The sequence below is a fragment of the Atractosteus spatula genome, chromosome 15, assembly GCF_055471065.1.
Source record: "Atractosteus spatula isolate fAtrSpa1 chromosome 15, fAtrSpa1.hap1, whole genome shotgun sequence".
In the NCBI taxonomy this organism is placed as follows: Eukaryota; Metazoa; Chordata; class Actinopteri; order Semionotiformes; family Lepisosteidae; genus Atractosteus; species Atractosteus spatula.
In genome coordinates, this window is record NC_142720.1 from 3,884,675 (window position 1) to 3,904,721 (window position 20,047).

General features: G+C 44.9%; 1 protein-coding gene across 1 annotated transcript in view; it reads right to left on the bottom strand.

The window, feature by feature from the left end:
• Positions 1-20,047, bottom strand: part of adss2 (adenylosuccinate synthase 2) — a 36,494-nt gene that overhangs the window by 16,145 nt on the left and 302 nt on the right. The window contains exons 2-3 of the mRNA XM_088934257.1: positions 1,554-1,656; positions 418-486 (exon numbers count right to left, since the gene is read on the bottom strand). Of these exons, the coding sequence (XP_088790383.1) occupies positions 418-486; positions 1,554-1,656 (172 nt within the window). The remainder of the gene's footprint in view (positions 1-417; positions 487-1,553; positions 1,657-20,047) is intronic.

The window sequence follows — 20,047 nt, forward strand, 5'->3', positions numbered from 1 at the left end:
GAGGCTGACTAAGGTTGCACAGCTTCAGCATCACACTCTCCAAGCTTTCAGACACTCAGATAACCACGTATGATGTAAATGCTAGCTAAGCAACAGAGCCAGACCAGACTATCACAGGTGTGAACCCGTGTTCTTACCAGAGTGGCCCAGTGCCTCACTCTGACCACTGCAACAAACTGAGGAGAGAAAGCTTATGAAGAATGAACTTACTAAAGCTAAGATACGCCCCTTAACACTTTCAAGCATGGAAAGATTAAAGTGCCAATTTTAACTTATTCCCCCTCCGCTGCAATACCGGCTGTCCTGTTTGAATGCCACAGTGACAGCCCAGTTCTGAAAGTCCTCTATTGTCCACTATCAAAACACAGAGCTCATTCAGGGACAAACCTTTTCGAAGGTCATCAGGAACCAACTCACCTTTTCCCTTTCGGGCATTTTTTTCTGCCTCTTCGAAGAGACCAGGCAAGTGAATCACCACTCCATTGCCTAGGATCAGAAAGGAACAAGAAAACTGGAGCAGTTCTTTTTGGGAGATTAAAACCAAAACACCTAGGTAATCCTGTATAAGCCTGATGTTTTAGGGGTCCAACTCTGTTTGGCTGCTGGAATACTGAGATTACAGTTGTAAACTTCAAGACCCTGACTGATGAAGGGTTTCTTACAAACAAGGTCACATATTCAATTTAATTCTGAAATGTATCCAAGCACTAAGTTGAAAATGGCACAAAGCTAAAATAAATCTTCCTCCCATTGTGGTAGAACCTCTTCATAATAAAAAAAGCATTTAAAATTCGGTTCGATGATTTGTAATTCCCTCTGTTATAGCAACCTAGAGTGCACTTTCTTGTTTAAACAGCACCACAGACACAGCCCTGAACTAATGGGACACAGAGGCATACTGAGGACTGTAAATATTCAATTTCCCTTAAGCTACTCCCAATCTAATGACTCACAGGAGCACTGCTTTACAATCGGCTTTAAAGGAAAAGGGTAAATTCTACAAGGCATTAAATAAGAGTGTGTAAGGATTTGTTTGGGGAAAAAAAAATTCCAAGCCCTGCAAAACATTTCTTCACTCCGAATGTGTGAGAGCAACCAATATTTGCTATGTGATCTCTACTTTGTAAGACATAATAATTACTTATCAAAAGTCCTTCAACTTGTGTGCAAATGTATTTCTACTGATGCACGACTGCTGGACGAGTACCCAGACTCACTAAGGGTACAGAAGCATGGTTAATAACTCCCTTCGTAAGGAAATGCAAGACCTCAGGCATTTGTTTCACTATATGCACGCAGACCTATAGATGTAATGCAACCCAACTGAATTAATGAAGTTTCTATCAGGAGTTGGTTATTAACTGAAAATAACAGCTGGTACAACAACTTCAAAGTGTCCAAAAACAAAGTTAGCTACTCGTGCGTCCTGTAAGACTAAAGCAAGCTAAAAACATAGTCCTGCATCAGGTATGGCCACGGGCAGGCCCTGCTGCTCCAGCGGTGTCAGGGGCTGGAGTGGGCGAGGCGCCTGGGCGGCCTGCAGGGCTGCTCACCGATGAAGCCGGTCACGTTGGGGTTGATGATGCCGCTGGGAAGCAGGTGGAAGTCGTACTCCACAGAGTCCACCACCACCGTGTGCCCGGCGTTGTTCCCTCCCTGCGCACACAAAGACGAGGACAGTGAGGCTGGGCCCAGGGGGCCGGCAGGGCTCGGCAGGGCTCGGCAGGGCTCGGCAGGGCTCGGCAGGGCTCGGCAGGGCTCGGCAGGGCTCGGCACGGCTCGGCAGGGCTCGGCACGGCTCGGCACGGCTCGGCACGGCTCGGCACGGCTCGGCACGGCTCGGCACGGCTCGGCGGACTTCCCTTCCACCAGAGATCCAGCTCCTGGGGCTTGAAGAGAGCCGCCAGCCGCCTGCGATTTCCAGTTCCCCTCCCGGGACTCTTGTCAGCACATTTCAAACCAGCCGCATCCCAGGAGTGAGTTTTACTACAGGGAAACTAGCAGCAGTATCAGCTGAAGTCAAACCTGCAGAACTGATCGTGTGTCCCTTTCCGGAAGTCGAAGTCAGTCTTCCGGTCGTTCAGAGCTGATGAATGGAATTTAAAAACTCCGTTCATCAGTAATAAAGTCACAACAAGAACACTGTCCGCCCATTGTTTTTCTTAGCTGCTTACACTGTGCACACCTCTCAGCTGATGAGAAATTCAAGTTGTGAACTGAAGAACTCCGGAGTTTTTCTCAATTAGGACAGTTGAAGGGATTCTTCCTACAAGAAGGTTCACAGCCAAAACGTGTAATTCGGACTTAGACCAAAGTTTGAAACCCGTCTTACACTGGAAGCCAAAGAGAAGCCTGCATATTCAGGTCATGCTGATGGTACTATACAACAAGCAAGGCAGACTAGTTCCACTAAGGCACATGTGTAGCTGCTCGTTTCCAGCACATTCATTACTGTCAAGATGTTTCAAGATGCTCTGCACACATCTGTCACCCATCACCCCAGCAAGGTAAGCGTTTCACTAGCCACTGTCTTCAGTCAGGCTTGTCTCTGAGCCTCTACAGAGCCACTTCGCTGTCTAGAACAGGGCTCCTCTGCTCCAGCCCTGAACGTGCCCGAGAGTGACAAAACAGCACAGCTGCAGCCTCCTGCCTGCAAACAATTACTTTTCTGGCAACTTCTGATTATTCTGGAGAGTAATCTATAACCTTAGGTGTTGGGGAATCGCTGCAGGAGTCACACTTGGACTGGAGCCGAGGTGGTGCCACAGGTGCGACTCGGGCCCAGGTGCGTCTCGGCAGCGCGGCACGGCCCCGCGGCCTCGGGCTGGCGGGAGGTGCCCTCGCCTCGGGACTCCCCTGCGCCGGCCTGCATTCCCAACACTTCGCACATTAGCGCCGACGAGCTTGCTCTGCACAGGACGGCGACGCTCAAGACTAACGCTTCAGATAAGCAGCGAGGAACTTGCAGTATTTACAGCCAAGGCAGAGTAAAAACCCTGGAAAACAAAATGGGTGATGACGAGGAAGCCTGAAAAGGCACCACTAGGAGCAAACTGGATAATCCAGAGCTCGTGCATCCTAGTGGACCACCCAACAGACATCAGAAGGGCTCTAAAAACTGTTGCACCTGGACCAATAAACTAAGACGACTTGAAGTAGGTGGCTTAAAGGTCAAACTGAATGAGAATCTTCTGACACCATGGCCCTTAAGGACTAGAGTTGTGTATAAATGTTTCAGCTACACAAAGAGCATGCACATCTACAAGCACACAAAAACAACTAACATCACTATAGAACACAACAGCACCTAGAGGGGCATACGTCTAGACACAAGAAAATGCATTTAACTTCTGAGCGATTTCTAAATCAGTTGTGCATCCTTCATAAGATAGCCCAAAACAGTCTCAGAAAACATGCAAACACTTCTATCAAGTTTTCATGTAGCTACAACTATGTTCCAGGGTCTTCTGTACTGCATGACAGAGATACAGAGCATAGTGCAAGTTAAATCTGTCAGAACCACATATTAATCAGTATCAAAGATTAGTGGTAATTCTAACATGTCTGCAGACAATGCTTCTAATACTTCTGCGTACATCACATTGTGTTTTCAGAATCACAGCCAGCACAAGTCAACCTTGTTAATGGCACCGACCGAATGCATAATGAAAAATAAGAACAGCGCGTTCTGACCACCGCCTGCGTCATAAATCAATAGGGGATGCTGGATGTGCTCTGCCTGAGGGAGGGCTATTTCTGCACACTCACATTCCCAGGCCAAGTATAGAGGTGCATAGATGCCTCTCCTTTTTTGCTGCACTTCCAATGTCTGCAACCCAGAGCTGAAATTTAATTACATAACACTCCAATGTTGCTCAAGGGGGTCCAATGTCACAGGCTTGCGTTTCACTCAGTGGAGGTGAATTGGAAAAGCCATCAGAGGCGAGCTGTGAATTTTAATCGCAGCACGAGCTGCAAACACTTCAGCTGGGAGTGGAAACGAGACTCCCGCTGCACAGCACTGGGAGCCATCTGAGGTTTCACCAGCGGCAGGGTCTTGTAAAGATCACACTGAGGAATCAGAAACGTGCCGCCATGATGAAATATCTGCGTTTTATGTGCCTAACATTGCAACTTTACTCAATAAAAGCCACACTAAAAGATCAAACAAGCAGACACTACAGCAGGGATGAGCAACCCTGGTATTGGAGGGACTGTGTATCTGCAGGTTTTCATTCCAGCATGGCTCTTGGTGAGCTAATTAAGCCGGTTACTTGATTAAATGGACCAGTAATTGAATTAACTGGATCAGGCTCAACAGCTTCTCCCAGCTCATCAGGTGCTGCTGCTTTAGAGACACCTTGAACACCTGCAGACACAGGGCCCCCTCCAGGACCAGGCTTAGACACCACTGCACTACGGGGTTACAGACAAGAGACTCAAAGACTGAAGGGCCCAAACTGCTAGAACAAACAGCAGACTGGTACCAGAACTCTGATCCGATTCACACTGGGCTGCTCCAGGGGCACCGTATAAAGGCCTGACCCTGCGCACTGACCCCAAGCTTCTCTCTCCCCGTCTGTGTGCCTGTGTGTCTCATGGAGAGCAAGCTGGGGTCTGCGAAAAGATAAATTCCTAATGCAAGAAACTGTATATGGCTAATAAAGTGATCATTTAGACTACATAAGCAGGAGGATTATTGCTCTGCTATCACAAAACAAGATGAAGAAGAAGCTCTTTTATATGGAAGAATCAAAGGAATGGATGGTTTAACGTGCTGTGAAAGTGTGCATGAACTTAACAGGTTAATGACATGTAAAATCCTGCGGCTCATCAGCCTTGATAAACATACTGGGGGACACTGAATCACCATCTTCACATCTTCTCATTTAAAAAGACGTTTCTATTTATTTGGAGGACCGGAGGTGTGAAAGCCTGAATAAAAGCTTGTGGGGAAAAAAGGGAACTGTGTTAAGAGGAGAAACAGAGCAGGGAGGAGCCAGCAGCAACACAGTGCCCATCGAGAAACAGGAAGAGGAAGAGAGATGGTGATGTCAGGGAAATGTGGTTTCTGAGAAGTAGGCTATCTACGAAGCTCCTGTTACTAAGCTTAAAAAACGTACATAATGATCGTTTTCATGTGGCCAGCAATGCACTGTATCAGTAGTTTTCCCTAGACACAAAAGGCAGTAAAACGCCAGACCTGAGTGCTAAGAAAACATGGAGAAATACCCAGGACAATACGGACTGCTGGGAGCCTCAAAAGCTCAAAGGTTTGTTTCAGCTTGGCTGGTGTTGCGGAATGAAACAAACACAGCAGTTAAATGTAAGGTAATCAACTTCTTGATACGCTCCCCAAGAGCTACAGGAGATGGGACGCCAATGATTAACTCCAGTTTGCTAAAATACTGGTAAAAAATTCTGCAAGGACAATTTCGGATATCCAGTTGGGGCTGGATGCTCTCTGAGCCCACTGGGAAGCTAGGCAGGGCAAAGTAAACTCCTAAGACAAGACAGGAACACTGTCACTGAAGGAACATGTGTTAGAATGGGCTGGGTAAGGCCAGTGTGAGTGTATAGCAAATACTAGCAATTTCCAAAGAAACACTGGAACTGGTTGAGGTACTGCCCATCTCGCCTGATCATCTAAACTGCCTCCACTTTGCTCAAAAAAAGGAATTACACAACCCTGCACTAAACTACATAACTTTCACATACGTTAACAGAATCAGTGTAATCTAGCATCTGCACAGGTGAAACGCCATCATCTGGTAAAATGTGTTAGCTGAGGAAAATGATGTATCTTATTAAACAACATGAGATAACCGCTTTGGTGTGAGAACTGCTATTAAAATGCAATCTACAGTTATTTCTTAACTCCTGACCTGGAAAAACGAACAGAAAAAAGTGACGTGATCACAGCTGCTCCTCCTGACCTCACAGGACCCTGACCTCTGTCCCCCCCACATCCTGAGGGCCTGCAGGTCAGGGCGGACACTGCTGACCCACAGGAGCCGTCAATCAGGAGGTGAGGCGGCTGACAGCTGCGACAAGGACCTGAAGAATGAATCACAGATCACTGCTCATTTTATTTTTCTGCGCCCCTTTCAAAAACAGAGGAGGGAAACAAAAACTAAACGAGGCTGTCGATGGGGAAAGACAAGGCTCCTGGGGACCACAGTCCCGTGGTTGAAAAGAGAAAAGGAGTTTGGCAGATTGCAGACACCACTAAAGGCTCAGGTAACCCGGTGTCTAGAGGTAACAATTTTGGATTTTGGACAGTTTTCTCATAAATCAGCCAGGACAGGTGCCTGCCTGCCATCCTGAGATGGGTTTTTAATTGCCATCTCCCCAGGACAGAGCCAGAGAGTGGCGGCAGCTGTGCATTCCCATTTGAATCTGTCAGATCCGGCCCAGAGCCCCACTGACAGGTGTGAACTGACACTGTCTGCTCTTCCGTCACAGCTCGTGGAAAAACGTCATCCTGCTGGCAGCCCCCCCCTTGCCCTCCCCAGCCTAGATGCAGTCACAGTGCCTGGTTTCCACGCTGCTCCTCCACAGAACTGGTCAAATCCCCCTTCATCCGCTATTCGATTTGCAGAACACAGGCAGGTGCTCCAAATCCCAGCAGGATCGCTGAAACTAATGAGACTCCTGCTGTGAAGCAACGGCATCCGTCTCGCATAACGAGCGCTGACGGCCCTTCCTGGAGCACCTGGAGAACGCCGGCATTCCTCCAGCCAAACCTCTCAGAGGTACGCGCCATCAAGAGGAAGACCATCCAGCACAGGAGTGAGGAGATGGCGCACCCAACTCAGAGTACTTCCCCACTCCTATTCGCCCCCAACGCAGGAGGCAGGGGGCGTCCGTGTGAGACCACTGATCAAATCCTCGCTCCCGGTCGCAGCTGGGGGCCCAGCCGGCCGGCTGGTGTTGGTTTGCCTCATGGGAACACCCGACCCCTCTTCAGAGACACCCATTTAAGGCGCTCGAGGCTGAGCCGACTCTTCAGGGGCCCGGGTGTCGAATAATATCTCCTCCACAGAGCCATGTGCTCATGCGGAGAGCAAAGGACTGGGATCAGCTTGGAGCTCACAGGCACCGTTTCCACTGGACAGAGAAGCCTCTGCTGTCTTGACCTCTGCAGTGTCATGAAGGACGTTTCCAAGAACACTAACATTCACCAAGCATGGTTAATTTCTCCCCCGAAAAATACAAGTCATGTCTTCGAACAAACTTGAAAATCCCCAGCCGATTCAGTAAGTTGAGGACAGAACTTAAATTCTCTTAAGTCAGACAGCTATGCATTTCCTCATTATGGGCTGGAGCCTGTAATGTCATTTTTTAAGGAACAAGTAATAGGTTTATTCAAGGCTGAAAAGAGAAAGAAAACACGTTTCGGCTGTGAAGCCTTCTTCAGGTGTGAGAAAGACAGGGCAGACAGCAGAGATTAAACAGCACAGAAGAACAAAAGCTGGGAGAGGGGAGGAGGCAGGAGGGGCAGAGAGGCCACACATGAAGTGCAAAGTGGAGAGAGGTGAAGAAAGGTCTGAAGTCAAACCTGCATGAGAATAGAGAAGATCACATGAAAATAAGTCTGTCGTTGAGAGAAGGGGGACGGTGTGAACCTAGTTTCAGGATGAGTTTCGTTTCTGTTGTCTTTCTGCTGTGGGAGTTGAGAAACCCTTCTTTGGGAACAGAGACAGAGAGACCGGTGTGATCGTGGCCGTCTGAGGTGAAATGAGAAACTATGGGCTTGGAGAAATCTTTCACCTTCACAGCCCTAACATGTTCTCTTGAAGAGGTCTCCTAGTCTCCTCCCGGTTTCCCTACGCATGCTGACACAGCTACCCGCCTGAACTATGTCATTTTTTAGACATCTATCAAGTCTGCAAAAAAACTGCCTCAACGCTGCAGGAGCGTTAGCTGCTTCTCACGCTGAGCGATAAGGATGATAAATTACAAAGGCAAAATGGGCCGTGAAAACAAACTGATACGTATATTAAGGTGGCAATACGTATTTACGATACAATCTGCGTGTGAGGGTTGATTTAAAAAAGCTTCCACGGTTGAGTCTAAATTGAGTCGAACTGCAGCAGAGACGCACGAAAAAGGGCTTTTTATTTCCCCACACCAAGTTCAGGCTCACACAGCTGAGCTAAAGGCTCTTTAAGCGCAGACAGGGTATTCATCCACTCAGATCAGAAAGGTAGAAACAAGACCTACACAATTAGCTTTCCATCACCACATTTATGAGGATCGACCTGCTCCTGGCTGAAAGTGCATTAGCGTGGACTGTGAAGCGCAGGGCTCTCCGGCCCTCCCTCCAGGGGGCTGCTGCATGTAAACACGACGGCGAGCCCTAACGCGATCTTGGTGCGCGCTCGGTCGCACAGCGCCGCGGCGGAGGGCACCGTTACAGGTCTATTTTTACCGCAGCGTTACAGGGCTCTGAACCAGATCTACTCACGAGACAAAATCTCTACACGTCCAACTGCTTTCAACACTTCCTGCAGTGAAGAGAGGGGGGAAATAACTCCAGCTCGGCCTCTCCTTAATACGGCAGTATCCAGTTCAAACAGGGAGAAGACACCTGCTACACACAGGAGAGGAGCATACATAGACATCTCCGGTTATTAGTATAGACCAAGGGTCTCAGGACAGCACTTCTTATCTACCTAACCTTTTAAAATCTAAATTAGCAAATAATTGTTGTTCTTTTTACTCTCAGTGTCGAGTTAGCAATTCTTCATAAACTCTGCCCCGCAAAGCAACTTGATCTCTCAGGCAGCACTGCCCTGGTCCCAGTCGCCAGCGGCACAGTCCAGATCTCTACCAGCAATCTCTGGTCAACAAGGCCAAGTCTGCTTAGACTGAACTCCCATACCAATTACCGGCATGAAGAGCCTGCCCTGAACAAAAACACACCGCCGAAATGAGTTTAAAATCCCTCATCCACAGCAAACACGCAAAAGGGATAAATGGTGCAGAATATTGACACAGGAAATAAGAAGAGTGCTCTACAGGGACTACAGGAGTCCTTGTAGGTGCGCTCATAATCAGCTGCACCCTGTGCTTGAAAGTTGATCCGATAGGGCTTGCTGCAAAATGTACGTCACATCAACTGACTTCCGTCACTCTTGTCCCAGGTTCTGTAGAGCAGTCCACATGGTTTACCCAAAATGCGAAATCTTGAATCAATTCTTCTCCTTCTCTCTCCTTGTGTTGCAGATCAATGAAATCCATTGCAGCCATCAAGACTTCTTACTAGTGGTGTAACTCTGTTTCAGTAACACTTAAAAGTGTTGTGTCGTATTCCATTAGCTCTGTAAATACAGTATTCGAGCAGAAGTGGGGTATAGGTAGGTGTACTGTATTGGAGGTGGATGACTGATGTGGAGGTGTAGAGACCGCGATTTGGTCACAAGATAAAGAATTCTGACCACGTCTTCATTAAAACCTTCACATCTTGAACTCCAGGTAGACTTTGGTATGAACAGACTCCTGTGATGACAAACTTAAAATAATTTTTGCAACGGAAACAGTCTATGGAGCATGCCCATGTGTCTTTGTTATATATACACTGTAAAGGTATTTGTTAGTCTCTGAAAGCCTTGTGTAATTAATGAGTCAGTAGGCATGATAGGTGGGATAGAGAAGAAAGCTTCAGAGGTTTTAAAAATAGGTAAATTGTTAATATTTTATACAAATATTTGCTCCCGAGGCTCTTTCCATAAAAAGGAAAACCCAATTTGGGATACAGTAAATGTGTACTGTTAAAGCAGCCTCTTCTGATCTACACATCACTCAGTTCATCCGTGCCAACTTTCAGAAGGTGTCCCAGTAAGACACCGTCAAAACGGTCTACGTATGAGGAGGCGTGGTAGTTGACATTTCTGCCTCACAGCAGCAGGGTCCTGGGAGCGATTCCAGCTTGGGAGGTGCATCTGAACTGAGTCGGCTTGCTCTCCCGGGTCCGTGTGGGTTACCGGCAGGCAGCTCAGTGTAGTCCCACCCCCCAGAGCTGCTTGGCTGCTCTGAACTGTCCCTTGTCAGGCTGGAGGGTTTGAAAGAGATCTCATACTTTCAGGCTTTGCTGCCAGTGCATCCAGTCCCACCTTTTTGACTCCAGAGAAACACCATTTAAAAGGGAACTGCAACACTATTTTTATATTTCAGGGTTAGAAAATCAATATTGATGAATGCATTTAAAACCACAAAAAAAGTAAAATCCACACAGTAACTTGTAAAACCTCTATATCACAAAATAGATTAAATTTCCAGGTATGTGCAGAGCCATGTTCTGCAATTCAGAAGACGCAACAAAACATCCAGTGATGTGAAGTGGCTCTATTACACTGTAAACAAGCAGGCTTGCGAACACATTTCTTTAAAATAAATAGAAATATTGCAATCGATTTTGAGACGGTTTTGCCGACAAACACTACCTGTTAACTCTCCATGGAGATCACATTGGAACATTTCTGAGGTGAGATGTCTGCCGCACAACTTCTACTGAATCATCACAGTGACTAGTGAGCAGGAAGGGCCACATCACATCTCAATTCCTGGGAACTTGAATACGAGTTTTTAATATCAGGCCGACTAACAGTATCACAAAGTTCTAGAACTTGTGTTTCATTCTAAATTTGTCAAACGTGAATTAATGACGTGAATGCATTTATTCTGTTACCAAGATTTATTAATGGTCAGCGAAATTTAGACTGCAGTTCCCCTTTAATGAGTGCCATGGAGTTGAATGGCCTGATCTCCTTAAGGTCTTGAAACATTGCAAAAGGAGTACTGGTAAGAAAACTGAAACCTAGGACATGCCGAAACCTGCCTGTGGCCACATCACAAACATACACTCCTAGCAATGCTGTACTTGAGCTGCTGTGCGGACAGAAACAATTAACCTGCCTAGTCTCAGCTTGTTTGGAAAGGCAGTTCTTGAATTTTGGCTAGAACCATGCATGACAGCTGGAGTAAAACACTGTGCATGACTGTTATTCAGTGCTGTCATTATGTGTAAATTCAAAGTGTCCAAGTTTGAATATTCAAATATTCAAGTTAGAGATCTTTTCATGACTGTCTTGTGTCTAAAATGTCAATGGACGGGTTTCACCAGTAAACCAAAGGCCATGCGGCCTGTCATCCTGAATGCAAAATACACTCGAAACAGCTAACAGAAGGTGACAACGTTGCTGTATGTATGAAAAATCCAAAACAAATATACACTATTTGATGGTTATAAATGTAAAACCCCCAACAAAAAGTATAAGAGGATCTGATTCAAGTATCCCAAATCCTCAGAGACACTGAGGAAATCAACTTAATGGACTACATTCCAAGATGAGCAATGAAACAAGATGTTCTAGGATTGTTTAGCTACAACACACCAAACTGATGAAGCTCAGCTGAATTACATTACCTCCTCGCATTCAGAAATGCTTGATGTTCTTAAGGATGGTATGACAGAGGACCCTGTGATCACAGACAGCTCTTGGACAGAGCTATTGACTTCAGCAGAAGACACTCATGAGTGCAATTTACTGCTGCTTCAGAGCTACTCACCAGAACAAAGTTAAATCTCACTTGCAGTGAGCGTGGAAAATTACCTTTAGATCCCAAGTGTACCTGGTTGCTCTCCTCTGGATGAACAATATATTTTCTATAACATGGTGACCAAAATTTGACACAATATTCTAAAGGAGGCCTTACTAGTTCATTATACTATTTTGACATAATAAAATGCTTTTAAATCCTATATTTTCTTTGCCTTTTTATAAATGCTTCCCAATTCCTTCTGTACCCTTGCACCTTTTTTTAAATGTTGCATAAAATTAAGCCATAAGACTGAGAATCTGAATCTCAGCTTGGGTTGCTCTGTGTGAAAATCAGTGCTTGATAATATGTGCCAGGCGCGGACTGAAGTGCAAACCTGCCCAGATTCCTGTCTAATTTGCTTTGACAAGAGTAAAACTAGCTCAAAGCACAGAGGACAGGACGAGATGTCTCACTTCACATCACCCTCAGCACTATTGTTCTTCTTCAGCCTTGCACACTGCGCTTGCAGACAGAAATGTGCTGAATTTTAGACACTCCTCCAGTCTGCTCACAGAATGTACACAGAATGAAAATAAGCCACTTAACAGCACCCAAGCACATCCGAGTATAATGTATATACTCAGCTTGTTTGTTGTTGATGTTAACGACAGTGATCTGAGGCTCAAGCATCCTTTAATTAAAATCTAAAATTAAAATTTTTGCATTATACAAGATAACCCACCCAATTTCAATTTGCACGTGCATCTTCATGTCTCAGCTCTCAGACAAAAGATGGTTACCAGGCTCTTCTGGCCTGCCCTCCAACAGAGCCGCTCACTTGACATTACAGGCTCTGCAGAGATGGACAGGAGGAGCAGCACTGATTGGAGGGGAGGCATGTCCCTCAATGATGTCATCTCAAGTAGTGCTGGGTGATAATTCGATAACGATAATTATTGCGATATAATTTTCCTCGATATAATTTTAACAAAAGTTCGATAAATGTTCGATATATATGATTATGCTTTGCGCATGCATATCCACATGCGCACAAAATACTGCGCGAGTGTGGGTGCGTGTTGCAGACCGGGCAGCTAACGCGGTGTTGTTTACCCACACGGTGGTGGCTGACAGGACTGTAGTTAGAGTGGAGACATGAGCGACACTGAAGCAAATGTAGTGCTGCCAACGACCAGCTCGAAGGACGATGCATCGTCGACAGAAAAGGTCATTCAACTTCGGTCATTTGGAGATATTTTGGCTTTTTACGATCAGACATAAAACAGAGCACTTTAAACATTGCAGTCTGTCTGAGCCATCTTCTATGTGTGTTTCATCACACTGCAGTATTTAATTTTTCTATTAAGATATTTATTTTGTAAATTTTACTCATGCATATTTTGACAGAAAAAGACTTGAATACTCTCTACCTCAGATTTGTTTAATGTTTCTGCTGTTTGGCAAGTGTTTGTTGTGTTCTTAAAATAAAGAGTTGTTTAATTTACCAATTAACTGTCTGGTTTCTTCCACTTTCACTCAGGAGAAAAAATCTGCCTTTAAACTTGAAAGAAATAATGATTTGACATTTATCGTGATAATTATCGATATCGACTGATATGAAAATTTTTATCGTGATAATGTTTTTGGCTATATCGCCCAGCCCTAATCTCAAGCCAGTAGGCGCCCAGGTGGCTACAGAGATCCCCAGTCACTTAATCCCCATGGTTGCATCCTTACCCAACCACAAGATGCTTACCCTTTGCTTCAGATAGATTCAGTTACTACAAATAAGCAACTGCACAGAGAACAGATCCTTATGAAAATAATGTTACTAACTGCACAATAATATCTAGTAACACAGCAAAGGCCAAATGCATTTGGGAAAGAGCACTCAGCATGCCTTTATGTCCCAGTGTGCAATATTTCAAACCACTAACACACAAATTCCAGAGTTTGCTTTGATTTCAAAGTGGCTTAATCATGTTGATCACCCTAATTTAATTTAAAATAATCTAGCATGACATTTAATAAGCCAGGACAGCACTGAAGCTCTAACCAAAGAATTTACAACACCACAACTTTCATTTTCTTCCAACAGCTGAGAAACAACCCTGTTAAATAACTACATCTCAGTTTCAGTTTAGGGATTTCACTCAGGGTGAACCAAATGGTCTCCTCTCATAGTTATCACTTATTTAACGGCTGTCTGGCAATAAGAACAATTATGAAGAAGAGGAGACCCTTGGGTTCGTCCATCTCTTTTAATCTCAACAGGACCTTTTTCTGAAGGAAGGCAGGGTATCGGCTTCAACAACAAGCCATCTCTAGCCCCATGAGCACCCCCACTCTCTCGCCACCCTCTGCCTACATCACCTTCTCCAGGCTCACCTGTTGCCTGTATGCTGATTTAACAGTAATAAAATTATGACTTGTACTTTAAGACTAAAAATTAAATCACTCACAGTAAGTAAACTAACACAATAATCATATTAATCATATAATAAAATAATTTAAAATTCATACATAGTTTTAATATCACCAATAAATAATGTTTGTTAAATACATCATTCATTATAAAGTCTAAGAGTGAATTTATTGGTTGCTATTGGCAATGAAAACACAGGTATGAATACCGTTCACTAAATAAAAGGAGAACATAACTTCCAAAATATATTCTGAAGCACGAGGATTAACAAGGGAAATAAATTCAATGTAATATGATTTTCAGAACACAGATGGCTAAAGATATTAAAGCAAAAACCACCACTATGTGAAACATGCTTTCAATTCAATTCAATACTTGAGATATAAAAATAAAGTGAATTGAATTGACATGCTTTCACAACTAACACCATGACAGACTAACAGGCTGCTTGCAAAGACAGAGCACATCTCAAAGGCTTGGGGTGCCAACGGTGACGTCTGAGAGCACAATATCTCCTGAAATACAGAACCTTCTTACACCTGGAAGAACTAAACAAGTTTTCATCCAGAGATTCTGGATGAAACTCCTGTACTTCTTCACTTACACACCTCACCTGACACTTATTATTACTGTTATGATGAGAGAGGTGTATTTATCTAGGATGGCTGGATTTAGCTGCGCAGACTTACTTCAGCATGTTTGATTTATCAAGCACTGATAACACTGTGTGCTTTGTCACATGTATAAGTTGACTAAGAGAGGGAATTACTCAAGCTGTGCAGTAATCTTTTTGTTATGTAATAGTGGAATTGCTCGAATCTAGCAGACTACAATCAATATACGCGCTGAAGACAGGGCTCTGACAGTGTTAAAAATAGACTGTGTGCTAATACAGACCTTGTGTCAGACAAGGCTGAAGCTGCAGGCACAGGGGCCTGTTGGAGATCAGACGGGTGAGTGACGAATGAGGGATCACAGAACAAAATCAAAGAGGAGAAAAAGGCTTGAGTTTGAAACCTTGGATGTTAATGTACACTGGAACAGGCCAAACAGCCCCGATCCCATTCCTGTCAGTGAATATCATGCACCACTGCTCAGTGGAAAGACTGAACAACAGAACGACGTGCATCTCCTGATGGGTTGGTGGTGAGATTCCCAAAGAGTGCTTCACGACGTGACTCATGCTAAGCAACAGTTTGTAATGCAATTTCACACCTCTTCCCTCCCAAGACAGCAACCATTTTGTTCACCAGATATTTTAGCTGGAATCATCTATTAAAATACGACAGAGCTCTCCATTCTCTATTTTCCACAGCTAAGGTGAGACTGAACTTTCTTTAGCAACATGCTTATATGTTTCTCCTATTCTGCTGTAGCAGGCAAAGAGGTGACGGCGGCTCAGGATTGTGTGTAAGAGAACAGGAATACAGCCACAGTCAGGCACCTGCAAACACACTGAGGGAAACACAGCTACTGCAGGAAACTTCTGAAATCTATAAACCCCCACTGAAACACACAAAAATAGTGAAAAAAACAACCTTTTTAACTCCTAGAAGAAAGATGCTTGGTTCAGAGGAAAATCATGGTAGAGCCAAACTGAAAATGTCTCAAAAGTCTCTAGGCAGGCCTTGATACAGCAAGTTACGTTTCAGTGATGACACCTAGAATCCAGCAGTCCTCTGACAGCAAAAAGGCTTGTGGGAGGATGGGTAGATTATTGAGCTGCCCAAGTGGGCTATTACTGAAATAAAAAAATAGTGTAGTCTTATTCTTTAATTGCCTCTTAACTATACGATACAGCTCTGGGGACAAACCTGTACTGCCCTCTGCAATGACAGCGCCGCCCGCTGGCCCTGCACAGAACAGCACGGCCCTGCAGCGTCACGGCCCGCCTGCCTGACGGGAGCACTTCTCCTTCGAATCGCGCCCGAGCAGGGAGACGCGGGCAGCTGGTGGGGGGCGCAGCACTGTAAGCTGATCCCAGATCGGAAGAGAACCCCCCCACAGCTGTGCAGCTGACCGAGGAAGGCAGGGCTGACCAGAGTGCAACGAATCTAAGTTCACAAGTGTCACAGGGCGGAAGGGGGCTCTTCAAAGGCTAACAGCATAGGAGGGGCTGCAACTGCCAACCCGGATCCCATTTATTTCCAATGTTACTTAAGGGCAGGTGCTGTCAAATCCAAAATTCAGCTGCGGCTATTTAAGCCTGCTTTAATTCAGCTGATGTTTCATTTCATAGATGTTTCTTATCAACAAGGGTGCGAGAGAGTCCCTTTCACGTATAAAACAAAGGCTGGTCTCATGAAACTGAAGCTCGTACTTTATCAAGTGGAATGAATCACATGACTCCAGAGAATATATAATTCTGGCAAACACACCTGTGTGTCAATGGACTGTGGTGAATGAAGGGAGGCCTGCATTTGTTCGATGTTATTTTAAAGACAACTAGGCTAATTTGGTCATTGTCTACTGCGCCCAAGCTTCACTTTTGAAATGTGAGTGAGCATGCCATCAGCCACTTTTCCCCAGACAAGTGACATCTGAAGGGATAACTATTCTTACAGGGCAGCAGGCATCCACTGTGTACTGCGGGATTTCTGAACTGCATGTCTTTGTACAATCTGTTACAATAAAGCACAATGTCAACCAACTGTGCATGATACTGAACTGAACTGTAACTCCAGTTTTAAAACAGGGTGCCGGAAAAGAGCTTGCACCTCATAACTCCTGAACTGCAACAAACTGCTTTTCTTGTTTTATTGGACTACATGATTCACTGCTTGAATTTATGGCAGAGGGACAGACTGGCTGAAATAAAACCAACACTGTGCATGTGATAAGTGAATACAGTAAGGCAGGTGCCCTTCCTGGCTACGGGGCTTACATATGATTAAAGAAAACTCAGTCTGCCTTAATACCTGCAACCCCCTATCAAGACTCCTGCCGATTCACAAAGCAGCAAGCACCAGAGGACATGTGCATGAACGCGTCTCTCCCCATCCAGTCTCTCCACACTTCACTGCAAAAAAAGAAAGCTGAACCAGGAGACTCACCTCCTGCTTCCATTTCCTATTTCAATTTCAGTCTCTCGCTTCTGAGGGAAATGAAGTCCACTCACGCCTTGCATATGATTAAATGTCGCAGCACACGCTGCTTTGCAAAAAAATGTTTTTTGACGTTCCTTAGCGTCAATATTCTCACTTTGTTATTGGTTCTGCAAATTAAAACAAAAACTGCTTGGAACAAGACATAGCAGCGATGGACAATAAACTGATCTTAAAGAGTTTAACTTTGCATACAAACAAACCAGCACCTGTTTCACCCTAAAGCACAGGAGAAGCAGAAAGTGCACAGGGACTAGTTGTGAGCTGTAGCCTTTATTGGATTGACACAGCAAACGTGTAATGACAAAGGCGCATACAGTCTAAAACAACAGTGTTCTCATGTTAGTATGGTTAAGTGGTAACCCCCTGAAATTAACATCCCCTCCTTTTCCAAAAGACTACTCAGGCTCTTTTGAAGTACTGTGGGATATTAATGCCCTTGGGAATCCAAAAGATCCGGAGATGGAACATGTCACAAAACCACCAACATTTTAGTCCAGTGATTAGCACGCACATCCCCACCAGCAACTAGTCTGTAAAATAATTCCCACCCGAAATACTAGCACAGCCCCACCCCCAGTGCAGCTCAGTTCCTGCAATCTCGGGAAATTCTCCAAATTCACCAAAATAAAGTGACAGGCTCTGCACAACACAGAGAAATGGATTACCACCCGTTTGCGACAACTTTGTTTAACACGACAGATAAGACTAGGCCATTGGGGTGCCCTCTGGTACAGGAAACGTTACCAACTTCCCTGGACATCTCAAACACAAGCTTCTTTACGTTTTGATGTAGGTTTGGTTCCAAAGCGAGTATAAATCTTTGTGCCACACAGTACTTGGGAAATACTGCAAACAAGAGGAAGCCATTTAGCAACGTCTGACTCATTTGGTAAAGCAGCGTTGAAGCAAATCAGCAGGCTCTTCTTGGAGGAGCCCAGGGTCTGAGCTCCTTGTGTCAGTCCTGGTTCTGACACAGGCCCGTGTGCTGTCTCAATATGGATCCCTTAGAATCTTAAATACAGTACCTAGACCAAATCGCCTCTCAATCTCCTTTATTCTAGACAGAAGTTCTTTAACCTGTGTGCATAGAACAATGTCCTGACACAAGCAATCATTCATGCTGCTCGTCTTTGAACTCTTTCCAAGGCTGTGATACCATTTTTGTATTGTGGTGACTAAATCCGAACAATTTCCCAAGTGAGGTCTTTTCATGACCACATTGTAAAACACCACACTTTATTCTATACCAGGGTTTTCTGTTCACTTTTTGACTGCTTCCCCACATTGTCTAAACAAGGACATAGAAGAGTCGACAAAAAACCCAGATCCCTTTCGTGTGCAGCTTCCTACAGTTCCTATTACCAGTGGGAATCCCTTTGCACTGCAAACTGCTTTGGTTGTGTGCTGATCCACTCCATAGCTTTGTCTACATCTTTTTTTGTAGCTGCTTTGCTGGTGGTTGTGTGTGGCTCACTCCGCTTTTATATCATCTGCAAGTCTAACACTCGTTAGAGATGTGAATTTTTAGGAAGAGCTGGGGGCCTAATTAGGAATCCTGCAGCACACCACTGCTTCAGTCTTAGAGCCCAGAGAGAGGTTAGACTATACTATATTTGAATTAAACTAACCTTTATCACTCCTAACTGAATTTATCTTGCACATCAAGACCTCATAAACATATAACATTTACCACAATAATACAACAACAGTACAAACATTTAACAGAACTCATCCAGTATTAAACAGGCAGTTAGCTTATAAAGGGTCTAAACACAATGATGACAAGAAGATACCTAATTGCAAATAATTTATTTTTCTAAAAAGAGTGGATAAGACGGGTCATCTAAGATTTGATGTGTGAGATTAATATTTCACTCCGTTGGACATGTTACTGAGTTCAAGGATGTCTCCTTTAAGGCACTGTTTCCTGATAGTTAACCAGTTACCTTGAGGTCCTATGCTTTTAATTTGAGGATTAATATTTTATAAAAGACCTTTATGAATGTCATGAAAATTTAAACACGCCATGTTGCTTTAGTGTTATCAATTGTCCTTGCTGCGTGTTGAAAGAATTCTAGTGTGTTAAACAAGACCTTCCCTAGTTGAATCACGACCTATGCACTAATAACTTTCAAGGGAAGATTTTTCTTGCTGTGAAGAGAAGCCTTAACAAGAAACCTCAATCTGGTCACAGTCGTCCTGAGTTATGAAAAACGGGGAACATTTTTATGCAAAACTCTGACATCAGAGCATAAATGCTGCAATGGTATGACGCCACTGAAAAGTCAAGAGTTTTTGACTCACTGGGAGAAAATCAGTTTAGTACAATTGTCACTTAAGGTTAAAGACGAGTAATGTTAATGGAAGAATTACAAAAAAAAAGGAAAACCGGTAAATTCAGTTAATCCTTAGCAACATCGACGCAAAAATCTCCCAGACGACAGGCATGCCAGCCCGGTGTGAGCGTCAAACACAACCTGACACCACCAGCACGACAATTGTGAAGAACACAGCACTTGAAATGAAATGCCTCGGATTTGCAGTGTAGTAGCGGGCCCGTTCTGCACGCAAGATCCACTCTGCTTCTCGATACAGGACTGCATTCGTGCAAGACCGGCCGCTCTGCTGCCCCGGGAGCCCCGCTGCGCAGTGAGCCGGACGAGGCGGCACTTGGCTTCCGTGCTGCGCCGTGATGTTGCGCTGATGAAGCTGCGCGCCGCAACACACCGACGGTCCAGTAAACAAACAAACACAGACACGGAAACAGGCGTAGACTCAACCCCGAAGCGGCGAGCCCAAGGTGACATTAGCAATCAAGCTGCGCTCGCCTGGCGGTTCCCTAACTCAAGGCACGCCGCGACCTTCCGATGGAGCGCAGCCACACCGCATTGCTGTCCCCGCAGCTGCGCGCACGGCTAAGAAGCCGCCGTGCCGGGAACCCGGGAAGCGGGGAAGCCGGACGGGGCTG